General features: G+C 42.2%; 1 protein-coding gene across 3 annotated transcripts in view; it reads right to left on the bottom strand.

The window, feature by feature from the left end:
* Positions 1-12,932, bottom strand: part of stab1 (stabilin 1) — a 177,534-nt gene that overhangs the window by 69,530 nt on the left and 95,072 nt on the right. For all 3 annotated transcript variants that reach the window (XM_031837524.1, XM_031836604.1, XM_031837078.1), the window contains exons 44-52: positions 9,724-9,795; positions 9,430-9,549; positions 9,255-9,302; positions 9,051-9,125; positions 8,646-8,792; positions 6,434-6,565; positions 3,320-3,379; positions 1,721-1,897; positions 1,543-1,623 (exon numbers count right to left, since the gene is read on the bottom strand). In XM_031837524.1, coding sequence (XP_031693384.1) covers positions 1,543-1,623; positions 1,721-1,897; positions 3,320-3,379; positions 6,434-6,565; positions 8,646-8,792; positions 9,051-9,125; positions 9,255-9,302; positions 9,430-9,549; positions 9,724-9,795 — 912 coding nt within the window. The remainder of the gene's footprint in view (positions 1-1,542; positions 1,624-1,720; positions 1,898-3,319; positions 3,380-6,433; positions 6,566-8,645; positions 8,793-9,050; positions 9,126-9,254; positions 9,303-9,429; positions 9,550-9,723; positions 9,796-12,932) is intronic.

Below are 12,932 nucleotides of genomic sequence, written 5' to 3'. Positions count from 1 at the left end.
GGCCCAGAAGGCCCAGTAGGCCCAGTAGGCCCATAAGGCCCAGTAGGCCCAGTAGGCCCAGTAATTCTGAGCAGATGGTGTACCATGTATCTTCACTGTCTTTCTTTCATTCTCAGCTATAATTGTGCCTTGGGGATAAATAAGGGGTATTTCACAAATGGCCCCCTATTCCCTTTATAGTGCACTACTTTAGACCCTATTCCCTTTATAGTGCACTACTTTAGAACCTATTCTCTATATAGTGCACTACTTTAGACCCTATTCTCTATATAGTGCACTACTGTAAAAACTATTACCTATGTATATAGTGTACTACTTTAGACTGGAATATGTTCCAGGGTTCTTCCGATGGCATTGAGGAGAACACCAGATCAGTCACTGGCTTTATCAATAAGTGCATCGAGGACGTCGTCTCCACAGTGACTGTACGTACATGCCCCAACCAGAAGCCATGGATTACAGGCAACATTAGCACTGAACCAAAAGGGTAGAGCTGACGCTTTCAAGGTGAGGCACTCTAACCCGGAGGCTTACAAGAAATCCTGCTATGCCCTCCGACGAACCATCAAACAGGCAAAGCGTTAATACAGGACTAAGACTGAATCGTACTACACTGGCTCCGTCTGTTCCCCCTCAGGAGACTGAAAAGATTTGGCATGGGTCCTCAGATCCTCAAAAGGTTATACAGCTGCAACATCGAGAGCATGGTTGCATCACTGCCTCATACGGAAAATGCTCGGCCTCCGACCGCAAGGCACTACCTCAAATCCCCCCGCCAACCCCCCTGCTACTCTCTGTTTATCATCTATGCATAGTCACTTTAACAATACATTCATGTACATATTAGCTCAATTAGCCCGGCTAACTGTTGCCCCATTGACTCTGTACCGGTATCATCTGTACCTCGCTACTGTTATTTTAGCCCGGCTAACTGTTGCCCATTGACTCTGTACCGGTATCATCTGTACCTCGCTACTGGTATTTTAGCCCGGCTAACTGTTGCCCCATTGACTCTGTACCGGTATCATCTGTACCTCGCTACTGGTATTTTAGCCCGGCTAACTGTTGCCCATTGACTCTGTACCGGTATCATCTGTACCTCGCTACTGGTATTTTAGCCCGGCTAACTGTTGCCCATTGACTCTGTACCGGTATCATCTGTACCTCGCCCATTGACTCTGTACCGGTATCATCTGTACCTCGCTACTGGTATCTTCACTATTATTTTACTGGTTTTTATATCTTCACTTATCTATTGTTTAACTCATACCAATTTTTTACTTAAAAATGGCACTGTTGGATAGAGCCTGTAAGTAAGCATTTCACTGTTGTATTCGGCGGCGCACGTGGCAAATAAACTTAGATTTGATATTCCCTATATAGTGCACTACTTTAGACCCTATTCCCTATTTAGTGCACTACTTTAGACCCTATTCCCTTTATAGTACACCGATGGGCTCTGGTCAAAAGCAGTGCCCTATATCGGGAGCGGGGTGTCATTTGAGACTCAGAGGTGTAAACGAGGTTGAAGTAGCTACTCACAACGACTTTCTTGTTACAGCTAAAGGTGAAGGTTGATCCGTGCATCGTCCGGTAGGTAGTGAACGAAGTCAAGGTCATCTTCTGTAGAGAGATCAACGTCATTATAATCAATACAAGATCACAATCAAAACAACATCAAGAAGTGATCAAAACATTTGTGATGCACCCATAGCCTCACCTTGATATTGCGTATGATGTGAGCTTTGATGATGGCTGTGAGTTTGTCCCTGTGGGCAAGACTGTAGAGCCAGTGTTGTCTCTCTTCAGACAGAGAGCTGAGAGCAGCGTCAGACGGCCACAACATGGTCAGGGGCTGGTGGATGGAGCTCTCGACCAGGTTCAGCATGTTGGCATCCTAAAAATAATAATAACAATAACAACAACATGGTCAGGGGCTGGTGGATGGAGTTCTCGACCAGGTTCAGCATGTTGTCATCATCATAAAAACAATAATAATAACAATGATAACAACATGGTCAGGGGCATGAAGCCCTGTTCCTTTCTCTCCAATCTACTGTGGTCTCTGATTTATTAGTGCAGGCGTGAAAATGACGAATAGGACCATTTTCCACCACAATGCTAGGTGTAGTTTACTGTGTTCAGCCAATCAGGTGGACCCTAACAAAGAGCGTAAAGCCCTGGTCCATTTGTACAATGTGCAATGATTGGCTGAATGCCACATGCTACTTCAATGGGAGAAATTTAGACTTTGTGTAAATTGGGATTTGCCCCATAAAAGTATTTGAGATTGAAGCTATTTATACGGTAGTAAATGTGTATTAGCTTTATACATGAATTAGTAAACCAACGGCCAAGCACGGACAAACTGAAATGGTCCACCCACACAGACAGCGTGGTGAAGAAGGCACAACAGCGCCTCTTCAACCTCAGGAGGCTGAAGAAATTTGTCTTGTCACTGAAAACACTCACAAACTTCTACAGATGCACAATCGAGAGCATACTGTCGGGTTGTATCACCGTCTGGTACGGCAACTACTTCGCCCACAACCGTAAGGCTCTCCAGAGGGTAGTGAGGTCTGCACAACGCATCACCGGGGGCAAACTACCTGCCCTCCAGAACACCTACAGCACCCGATGTCACAGGAAGGCCAAAAAGATCATCAAGGACAACAACCACCCGAGCCACTGCCTGTTCACCCCGCTATCATCCAGAAGGCGAGGTCAGTACAGGTGCATCAAAGCTGGGACAGAGAGACTGAAAAACAGCTTCTAGCTCAAGACCATCAGACTGTTAAACAGCCATCACTAACATTGAGTGGCTGCTGCCAACACACTGACTCAGATCTCTAGCCACTTTAACAATGTCACTTTATATAATGTTTACATACCCTACATTACTCATCTCATATGTATATACTGTACTCTACACCATCTACTGCATCTTGCCTAAGCCGTTCGGCCATCGCTCATCCATATATTTATATGCACATATTCTTAATCATTCCTTTACACTTGTGTGTATAAGGTATTTGTTGTGAAATTGTTAGATCACTTGTTAGATATTACTGTACGGTCGGAACTAGAAGCACAAGCATTTCGCTACACTCGATTTAACATCTGCTAACCATGTGTATGTGACCAATAACATCTGCTAACCATGTGTATGTGACCAATAACATCTGCTAACCATGTGTATGTGACCAATAACATCTGCTAACCATGTGCATGTGACCAATAACATCTGCTAACCATGTGCATGTGACCAATAACATCTGCTAACCATGTGTATGTGACCAATAAAATTAGATTTGTTTACCTGCACCAGTTTGGTGAACTTCATGTATCCATATAGTTCACCTGCTTCAGTGAAATTAAGCTGAAATATAAGAAAACAAATATGTCACAAGTAGGGATTAACATGGATAACCGCGTATGTCTATAGATTAACATGGATAACCATGATAGGTCTATAGATTAACATGGATAACCGTGATAGGTCTATAGATTAACATGGATAACCGTGATAGGTCTATAGATTAACATGGATAACCGTGATAGGTCTATGCACAATTCACTACATACTGTAGGCATCTCTGTCACAGACAATTCCGACTCATTAGGGAAAAGTATATCTTCTCCTGTCCTAGAGCCTAGGCTGTTATCCTATCCAGTCTCCTTCTGCCCTAGAGCCTAGGATAATATCCTATCCAGTCTCCTTCTGCCCTAGAGCCTAGGATAATATCCTATCCAGTCTCCTTCTGTCCTAGAGCCTAGGATAATAACCTATCCAGTCTCCTTCTGTCCTAGAGTCTAGGATAATATCCTATCCAGTCTCCTTCTGTCCTAGAGCCTAGGATAATATCCTATCCAGTCTCCTTCTGTCCTAGAGCCTAGGATAATATCCTATCCAGTCTCCTTCTATCCTAGAGCCTAGGATAATATCCTATCCAGTCTCCTTCTGTCCTGGAGCCTAGGATAATATCCTATCTAGTCTCCTTCTGTCCTAGAGCCTAGGATAATATCCTATCCAGTCTCCTTCTGTCCTGGAGCCTAGGATAATAACCTATCCAGTCTCCTTCTGTCCTAGAGTCTAGGATAATATCCTATCCAGTCTCCTTCTGTCCTAGAGCCTAGGATAATATCCTATCCAGTCTCCTTCTGTCCTAGAGCCTAGGATAATATCCTATCCAGTCTCCTTCTGTCCTAGAGCCTAGGATAATATCCTATCCAGTCTCCTTCTGTCCTAGAGCCTAGGATAATATCCTATCCAGTCTCCTTCTGTCCTAGAGCCTAGGATAATATCCTAACCAGTCTCCTTTTGTCCTAAAGCCTAGGATAATATCCTATCCAGTCTCAATCCCCCTGAAACCCCAAATCCTGAGTCCTGAAAAAGTCCTAACTTTATTCTCTAATCTATAGGTTGCATTATCAGAGCACATGTGACCTACGCACATCAGAATACCTCTATAACATTTACCCCGGTTCTGTGTGCTCTCTCGTATTGCTGCCCATATAGAGTTCAGGTAGAGAACGTGTGATCAACAAACGCTATGACAGGAGATATGGATGTTTTTTCAGGGTAGCCCAGTGGTTAGAGTGTTGGACTAGTAACCGGAAGGTTGCAAGTTGTACCCCCAAGGTACAAATCTGTCGTTCTGCCCCTGAACAGTTAGTTAACCCACTGTTCCTAGGCCGTCTTTGAAAATAAGAATTTGTTCTTAACTGACTTGCCTCGTTAAATAAAGGTAGAAATAAAATAAAATAAAAAAATATATACTTTGATACTAAAAGAATTCCACTCTTCATCTCCCCGTTAGTCTTGGGCTGATCAGCTTTCTGTATAACCATCGACTCTATTTGGACAAATACAGGTGATATTCTGTAATTTGTCGAAGGAGGAAGTTTAGCAACTTTTGTCATTTGACTTTTGACTTTTGACTGCCATTACAAAGTTTTGTATGATTTGACAAAGCCTGTGCGCCCTGACCAGAATACCCGCTGAATGAATTGAGGAACATAGCGCTCGGGAATTTATGAACGTCCTGTTTCACAATTTCATTAAGCGATCATAGATAGTTACTCTATCATTTTATATTTTTTATTTAACCAGGTAGGCTAGTTGAGAACAAGTTCTCATTTGCAACTGCGACCTGGCCAAGATAAAGCATAGCAGTGTGAACAGACAACACAGAGTTACACATGGAGTAAACAATTAACAAGTCAATAACACAGTAGAAAAAAAGGGGAGTCTATATACATTGTGGTCAAAAGGCATGAGGAGGTAGGCAAATAATTCCAATTTTGCAGATTAATAACACTGGAGTGATAAATGATCAGATGGTCATGTACAGGTAGAGATATTGGTGTGCAAAAGAGCAGAAAAGTAAATAACTAAAAACAGTATGGATGAGGTAGGTAAAAATGGGTGGGCTATTTATTTCGCTGCAGCGATCGGTTAACTGCTCAGATAGCAGATGTTTGAAGTTGGTGAGGGAGATAAATGTCAGTCACAGGCAGCAGAGAACTGGAACGAAAGGCGGCCAAATGAGGTGTTGGCTTTAGGGATGATCAGTGAGATACACCTGCTGGAGCGCGTGCTACGGATGGGTGTTGCCATCGTGACCAGTGAACTAAGAGATAAGATAAGGCGGAGCTTTACCTAGCATGGACTTGTAGATGACCTGGAGCCAGTGGGTCTGGCGACGAATATGTAGCGAGGGCCAGCAGACTAGAGCATCATTACCAAATATGAGTTTAATTTGACCTGAAACCTTTACATAGTGGCGAGTCCAAGCAGACAAGGTGACGCAACGCGCCTCTTATTTTGGGAGGACCCTGGCATAGTGACCATCTTGGTTTTAAACGCTTTAAACCTTTACATAGTGGCGAGTCCAAGCAGACAAGGTGACGCAACGCGCCTCTTATTTTACCCTGGCATAGTGACCATCTTGGTTTTAAACGCTTTAAACCTTTACATAGTGGCGAGTCCAAGCAGACAAGGTGACGCAACGCGCCTCTTATTTTACCCTGGCATAGTGACCATCTTGGTTTTAAACGCTGGGACTTTTTGCTGTATTTTCTTGGACTCTCGGGATAAATATAAATTATTCCCAGAATTTAAACTTGGTAGATTTTCAGGAAAATTTGAACCCCTATTCACGAGTGACTTTAAAATGAATAAAACCTATTTGGGAAGTAAATTGTGACTTGTGTCCACAAATGGCAACACCCTAAGCCCTATATAGTATAGGAATAGGGTGCCCATCTCTCTGTTGATCAGTTGGTAGAGCACGGAGCTTGCAACGCTAGGATCATAGGTTTGATTCCCGCTGAGGCCACCCATATGGAAAATGTATGCACACTATGTGTCTGTAAGTAGCTTTGGATCAAAGCATCTGCTGAGTGGCATACACATGCAGCCGTAGCCTACCTTAGATGGTATGGCCTTTTGATCCTTCAGGTCATACGGGGTGAGGACCTTGTCAATGTAGTGGATCACACCGTCAGCTGTCACATAATCACTGGAGACTATCCTAGCGTCATCATTAATGTACACAGAGCCCTGAAAGAAGGGGGGATATAGAGAGAAACTTAGTTAAAGTACCAGTACAGTAAAAAAAGTGATTTCCTGTGTTTTATATACATTTCCACACTATGGAGGTTGGGAAAATACTGTGAAATTGTGAAAATTATTTTTAATGCCCTTTTAGTGTAAGAGCTGTTTGAAAAGACCACCTGAATTTTCATCCCATTTTGGTGGGACGGAGTTTTGGCCTGCCTGGTGACATCAAGTTAGTTAATAGACCAACACGAAAGAGAGTTCCAATAAAACATTTACGTAATAAAAAATGGCCCTAAAAACCAGTCAGTTTTTAAGCTAGAGACCTGTCGGCCTTCTGCATCTGCGGTGGAAAGTGGCAGAACGAAAGCGCTGTTTGTCAGACCAGACGATATCCCAAAAATCGGTCTTCTCACGAAAACGGTTTGGCCTATAAACTAATATGACCCTTCTATGGAAAGATTAGGTTCTCACGAACATGAGGGTGTTCTCTCTGAGGTCTCCTCTATATCCTAGATATAGGACACATTTTTAAAATAAAAAAATGTGACTGTGTTTTTTGTCATTTATGAATGTGTTATTCAATGTGTTTCTCTGGGCTATAGTAGTAAAGACCAAATTCAAACTTTTATCAAATCACTTTTCTTCTTTTTACTGTTGATACCTAAAGGGGTCCTAAAATTAAATCAAATAGCTAAATGATCCACCTTCTTAAAACAATTCCATATGTAAGCTTAGAACCCACCTCCAATGGCTTAGACCTTTAAGAATGAAATCCTCTGGCACGCAAATTTTATGATGCCAAACTCTTTTAGTCTGGTCAAAAGTTGTAAGTAGCAGTAAACCTTGGAGTAGTAAACCTATGATTAGTAAACCTTGGAGTAGTAAACCTTGGAGTAGTAAACCTTGGAGTAGTAAACCTATGATTTGTAAACTCTGGAGTAGTAAACCTTGAAGTAGAAAACCTTGGAGTAGTAAACCTTGGAGTAGTAAACCTATGATTACTAAACCTTGGAGTAGTAAACCTTGGAGTACAAAACCTTGGATTAGTAAACCTTGGAATAGTAAACCTTGGAGTACATCACCTTGGAGTATTAAACCTTGGAGTAGTAAACCTTGGAGTAGTAAACCTTGGAGTAGTAAACCTTGGAGTAGTAAACCTTGGAGTAGTAAACCTTGGAGTAGTAAACCTATGATTACTAAACCTTGGAGTAGTAAACCTTGGAGTACAAAACCTTGGATTAGTAAACCTTGGAATAGTAAACCTTGGAATAGTAAACCTTGGAGTACAACACCTTGGAGTATTAAACATTGGAGTAGTAAACCTTGGAGTAGTAAACCTTGGAGTACAAAACCTTGGAGTAGTAAACCTTGGAGTAGTACACCTTGGAGTAGTAAACCTTGGAGAAGTAAACCTTGGAGTAGTAAACCTTGGAGTAGTAAACCTTGGAGTAGTAAACCTTGGAGTAGTAAACCTTGGAGAAGTAGGCCTTCGAGTTGTTAACCTTGGAGTAGTCAGCTTAGGAGAAATAGGTATTGTAAAAGTAAACCTAGGAGAAGTAAACCTAGGAGAAGTAGGCCCTTGTGTAGTAAACCAAGGAGAAGTAAACCAAGGAGAAGTAGGCCCTTGTGTAATAAACCAAGGAGAAGTAAACCAAGGAGAATTAGGCCCTTGTGTAATAAACCAAGGAGAAGTAATCCTAGCAGAAGTAAACCAAGGCGAAGTAAACCAAGGAGAAGTAGGCCCTTGTGTAGTAAACCAAGGAGAAGTAAACCTTTGAGTATTAGTATTTGGAGAATCAATTCTTGTAGTAGTAGTATTTGGAGAAGCAAGCCTTGTAGTAGCAGTATTTGGAGAAGCAAGCCTTGTAGTAGCAGTATTTGGAGAAGCAAGCCTTGTAGTAGCAGTATTTGGAGAAGCAAGCCTTGTAGTAGCAGTATTTGGAGAAGCAAGCCTTGTAGTAGCAGTATTTGGAGAAGCAAGCCTTGTAGTAGCAGTATTTGGAGAAGCAAGCCTTGTACGAGCCAGAAATGGGCAAAAGTAGCTCACTATGAAGGGAATAGGGTGCCATTAGGGACTCACATCCTTGAGGCTGAAGGTGAGCTGGTGTCCGGAGACGGCCACAGCCTTTGAGGTGGTCTTCAGGTCAGAGAGCATCAGAGTCTCACAGGACACCATGTGGTAGTTAGCCAAGTCTGGGCTGCGTCCCTGTGACTCCCATGCCTCTACCTGGAGAGAGAGTTTACACAGGGGTGGGTCAGAGACCCACACACACCATAACAATAACATGAGCCCAGGTGTATGCCACACACACAGCACACGCGCAATCTCTCTCTCTCTCACACACACACACACACACACACACACACACACACACACACACACACACACACACACACACACACACACACACACACACACATACAGTATACGCAGACCCGTCCTACACACAGGAACATTGAAAAAAATAAAATAAAATTGACATACTGAGAAGTTGCTGTTTGCAGGAGGTATGAATGTAGTGAAGGGCCCATCACCGTACAGACTCCTCACATCAGACACCTGGAGAACACAAGCATTAGCCTCATCAAAAATATGCGGAATGTGAATAATCCTATTTGTCTTGGTAACATTTATTTTTAATACATAGAGAAGTGAAATGTCATTACCACCCTACAACAACAGACTCACCATAAATATCCGACGGTACAACGCAGCTTCTGACTGGCGAAATATCTCCTGCAAATATCCATGGGAAAATAAATTCATAGACGCAGGCACGCACGCACACACACACACACACACACACACACACACACACACACACACACACACACACACACACACACACACACCAGTGACTCACCGTGCGGGTCTTGCCGCGGCAGTCAAAGCCATCTCCTATGTGTCCTCCAGGGCAGGAGCAGTTCCTCTCTCCGTTGCCCATATAACGACACCTGGCGTACTTTCCACAGCCCCCGTTGTTCTGGAAACATAACCGGAGTCTACACCTCTGTAGTATATGACACCAGGTGTGTGTCCCAAATGGCACCCTATTCCCTTTATAGTGCACTACTTTAGACTAGGGCCTATAGGGCCTATAGGGAATAGGGTGGCATTTGGGATGCACCTTGTAGTACTACAATGCTCCAGTACTCACAGTCCGACAGGGGTTGAACGGGTAGCAGAAATGTCCATTCCCAGAGTAGCCAGGTAAACAATTACAGGCAACCTGAAACAGGTGGAACAATTAGTTACTCATGTAACTAAACTAAACAAAATGAAGAAGAAACTACTATGAAACAAAGATACATTATATAAGGAATGATAGTAAAAAGCTTTGGAACATCTTAAATTAAATTTTAGGCAACAAGGCAAACTCAGCTCCATCATTCATTAAATCAGATGGATCATTCATCACAAAGCCTACTGATATTGACAACTACTTTAATGATTTTTTTCAATGGCAAGATTAGCAAAACTAATCTTTTGCAACAAATTCTGAACCTACACATCCATGTATAACTGACCAAATTATGAAAGACAAGCATTGTAATTTTGAATTCCGAAAAGTGAGTGTGGAAGAGGCGAGAAAAGTATTGTTTTCTATCAACAATGACAAGCCACCTGGGTCTGGCAACTTGGACGTAAAATGACTGAGGATGATAGGGGACTGTATTGCCACTCCTATTTGCCATCTATTCAATCTAATCCTACAGGAAAGTGTGTACCCTCAGGCCTGGAGGGTAGAAAAAGTAATTCCACTACCCAAGAATAGCAAAGCACCCTTTACCAATCAGCCTGCTACCAACCCCTAGTAAACTTTTGGAAACAAATGTGTTTGACCAGACACAATTCTATTTCACAGTAAACAAATGATCTTACAGGGAATAGCACACAACATGTAGAGCACTTATACAAATGACTGATGATTGGCTGTAACAGATTGATAATTAGAAGATTATTGGAGCCTTTATCGAGCATAATCTGCTGCTGGAAAAACTCACATGTTATGGCTTTACACCCTCTGCTAAATTGTGGATAAAGAGTTACCTATCTAACAACACAGAGGGTGTTCTTTAATGGAAGTCTTTCCAACATAATCCAGGTAGAGTCAGGCATTCCCCAGGGCAGCTGTCTAGGCCCCTTACTTTGTTCAATATTTACTAATGATATGCCACTGGCTATGAGTAAAGCCTGTGTTTTGCCATAGTTTTGTCACACCTGTACTACCACAGATAGTACAACGAGCCAGATATTTCACCAGTTATATAAAAGCATCCAGTTGCCGTTTTCACTCGCTACTAAATATGGTGTTGAGAGGAAGCCTAGCGGCCGGCAGTGGGAGAAGATGGAGCGAGATCGGTTTTGGCCGACATTCTGCACATTTTCTCATCAATGCAACATTTGATCTTCATACAGTTTTCTGTTTACAAAACTAGAATCTGTAACAAACAGAGTGGACTGCATTTTGTAGACTTTACACTTCGACAAAGTTTCTACAAATTGCGATGTTTAGAAGGAGTGCAAAGGGCAATTAAATTACTTCACAGAGTAGGCGTTCTCTAATGGATATATGCAAATAAATTCTAGAATGCGCCAATAGGATCTTACTAGCTCCTCCTTGGCTCTACCCGCCTCCTTGCTTGTTCTGCCCACTATTAATAATTTGCTCCCATTGGAAATGACAGTCTATGGTCTATCATGGGTTAGTTATAAAAATCTTTGAGACTACTGCCCAGTTATATGGTGCCACAAAGAAGGACATAGGCAAATTACAGTTGGCCAAGAACAGAGTAGCACGGCTGTCCCTTAAAGGTACACAGAGAGCTAACATCAATGACATACAGTGCCTTGCGAAAGAATTCGGCCCCCTTGAACTTTGCGACCTTTTGCCACATTTCAGGCTTCAAACATAAAGATATAAAACTGTATTTTTCTGTAACATTTATTTGATATTTCAAACTTTTTTAACAAATCAAAAACTGAAAAATTGGGCGTGCAAAATTATTCAGCCCCCTTAAGTTAATACTTTGTAGCGCAACCTTTTGCTGCGATTACAGCTGTAAGTCGCTTGGGGTATGTCTCTATCAGTTTTGCACATCGAGAGACTGACATTTTTTCCCATTCCTCCTTGCAAAACAGCTCGAGCTCAGTGAGGTTGGATGGAGAGCATTTGTGAACAGAAGTTTTCAGTTCTTTCCACAGATTCTCAATTGGATTCAGGTCTGGACTTTGACTTGGCCATTCTAACACCTGGATATGTTTATTTTTGAACCATTCCATTGTAGATTTTGCTTTATATTTTGGATCATTGTCTTGTTGGAAGACAAATCTCCGTCCCAGTCTCAGGTCTTTTGCAGACTCCATCAGGTTTTCTTCCAGAATGGTCCTGTATTTGGCTCCATCCATCTTCCCATCAATTTTAACCATCTTCCCTGTCCCTGCTGAAGAAAAGCAGGCCCAAACCATGATGCTGCCACCACCATGTTTGACAGTGGGGATGGTGTGTTCAGGGTGATGAGCTGTGTTGCTTTTACGCCAAACATAACGTTTTACATTGTTGCCAAAAAGTTCAATTTTTGTTTCATCTGACCAGAGCACCTTCTTCCAGATGTTTGGTGTGTCTCCCAGGTGGCTTGTGGCAAACTTTAAACAACACTTTTTATGGATATCTTTAAGAAATGGCTTTCTTCTTGCCACTCTTCCATAAAGGCCAGATTTGTGCAACATACGACTGATTGTTGTCCTATGGACAGAGTCTCCTACCTCAGCTGTAGATCTCTGCAGTTCATCCAGAGTGATCATGGGCCTCTTGGCTGCATCTCTGATCAGTCTTCTCCTTGTATGAGCTGAAAGTTTAGAGGGACGGCCAGGTCTTGGTAGATTTGCAGTGGTCTGATACTCCTTCCATTTCAATATTATCGCTTGCACAATGCTCCTTGGGATGTTTAAAGCTTGGGAAATCTTTTGTATCCAAATCCGGCTTTAAACTTCTTCACAACAGTATCTCGGACCTGCCTGGTGTGTTCCTTGTTCTTCATGATGCTCTCTGCGCTTTTAACGGACCTCTGAGACTATCACAGTGCAAGTGCATTTATACGGAGACTTGATTACACACAGGTGGATTGTATTTATCATCATTAGTCATTTAGGTCACGATTGGATCATTCAGAGATCCTCACTGAACTTCTGGAGAGAGTTTGCTGCACTGAAAGTAAAGGGGCTGAATAATTTTGCACACCCAATTTTTCAGTTTTTGATTTGTTAAAAAAGTTTGAAATATCCAATAAATGTCGTTCCACTTCATGATTGTGTCCCACTTGTTGTTGATTCTTCACAAAAAAATACAGTTTTATATATTTATGT

Source organism: Oncorhynchus kisutch, linkage group LG1, assembly GCF_002021735.2.
Source record: "Oncorhynchus kisutch isolate 150728-3 linkage group LG1, Okis_V2, whole genome shotgun sequence".
In the NCBI taxonomy this organism is placed as follows: domain Eukaryota; kingdom Metazoa; phylum Chordata; class Actinopteri; order Salmoniformes; family Salmonidae; genus Oncorhynchus; species Oncorhynchus kisutch.
The sequence above is the reverse complement of the archived record's forward strand: the minus strand, read 5'-3'. Positions and strand labels throughout refer to the sequence as shown.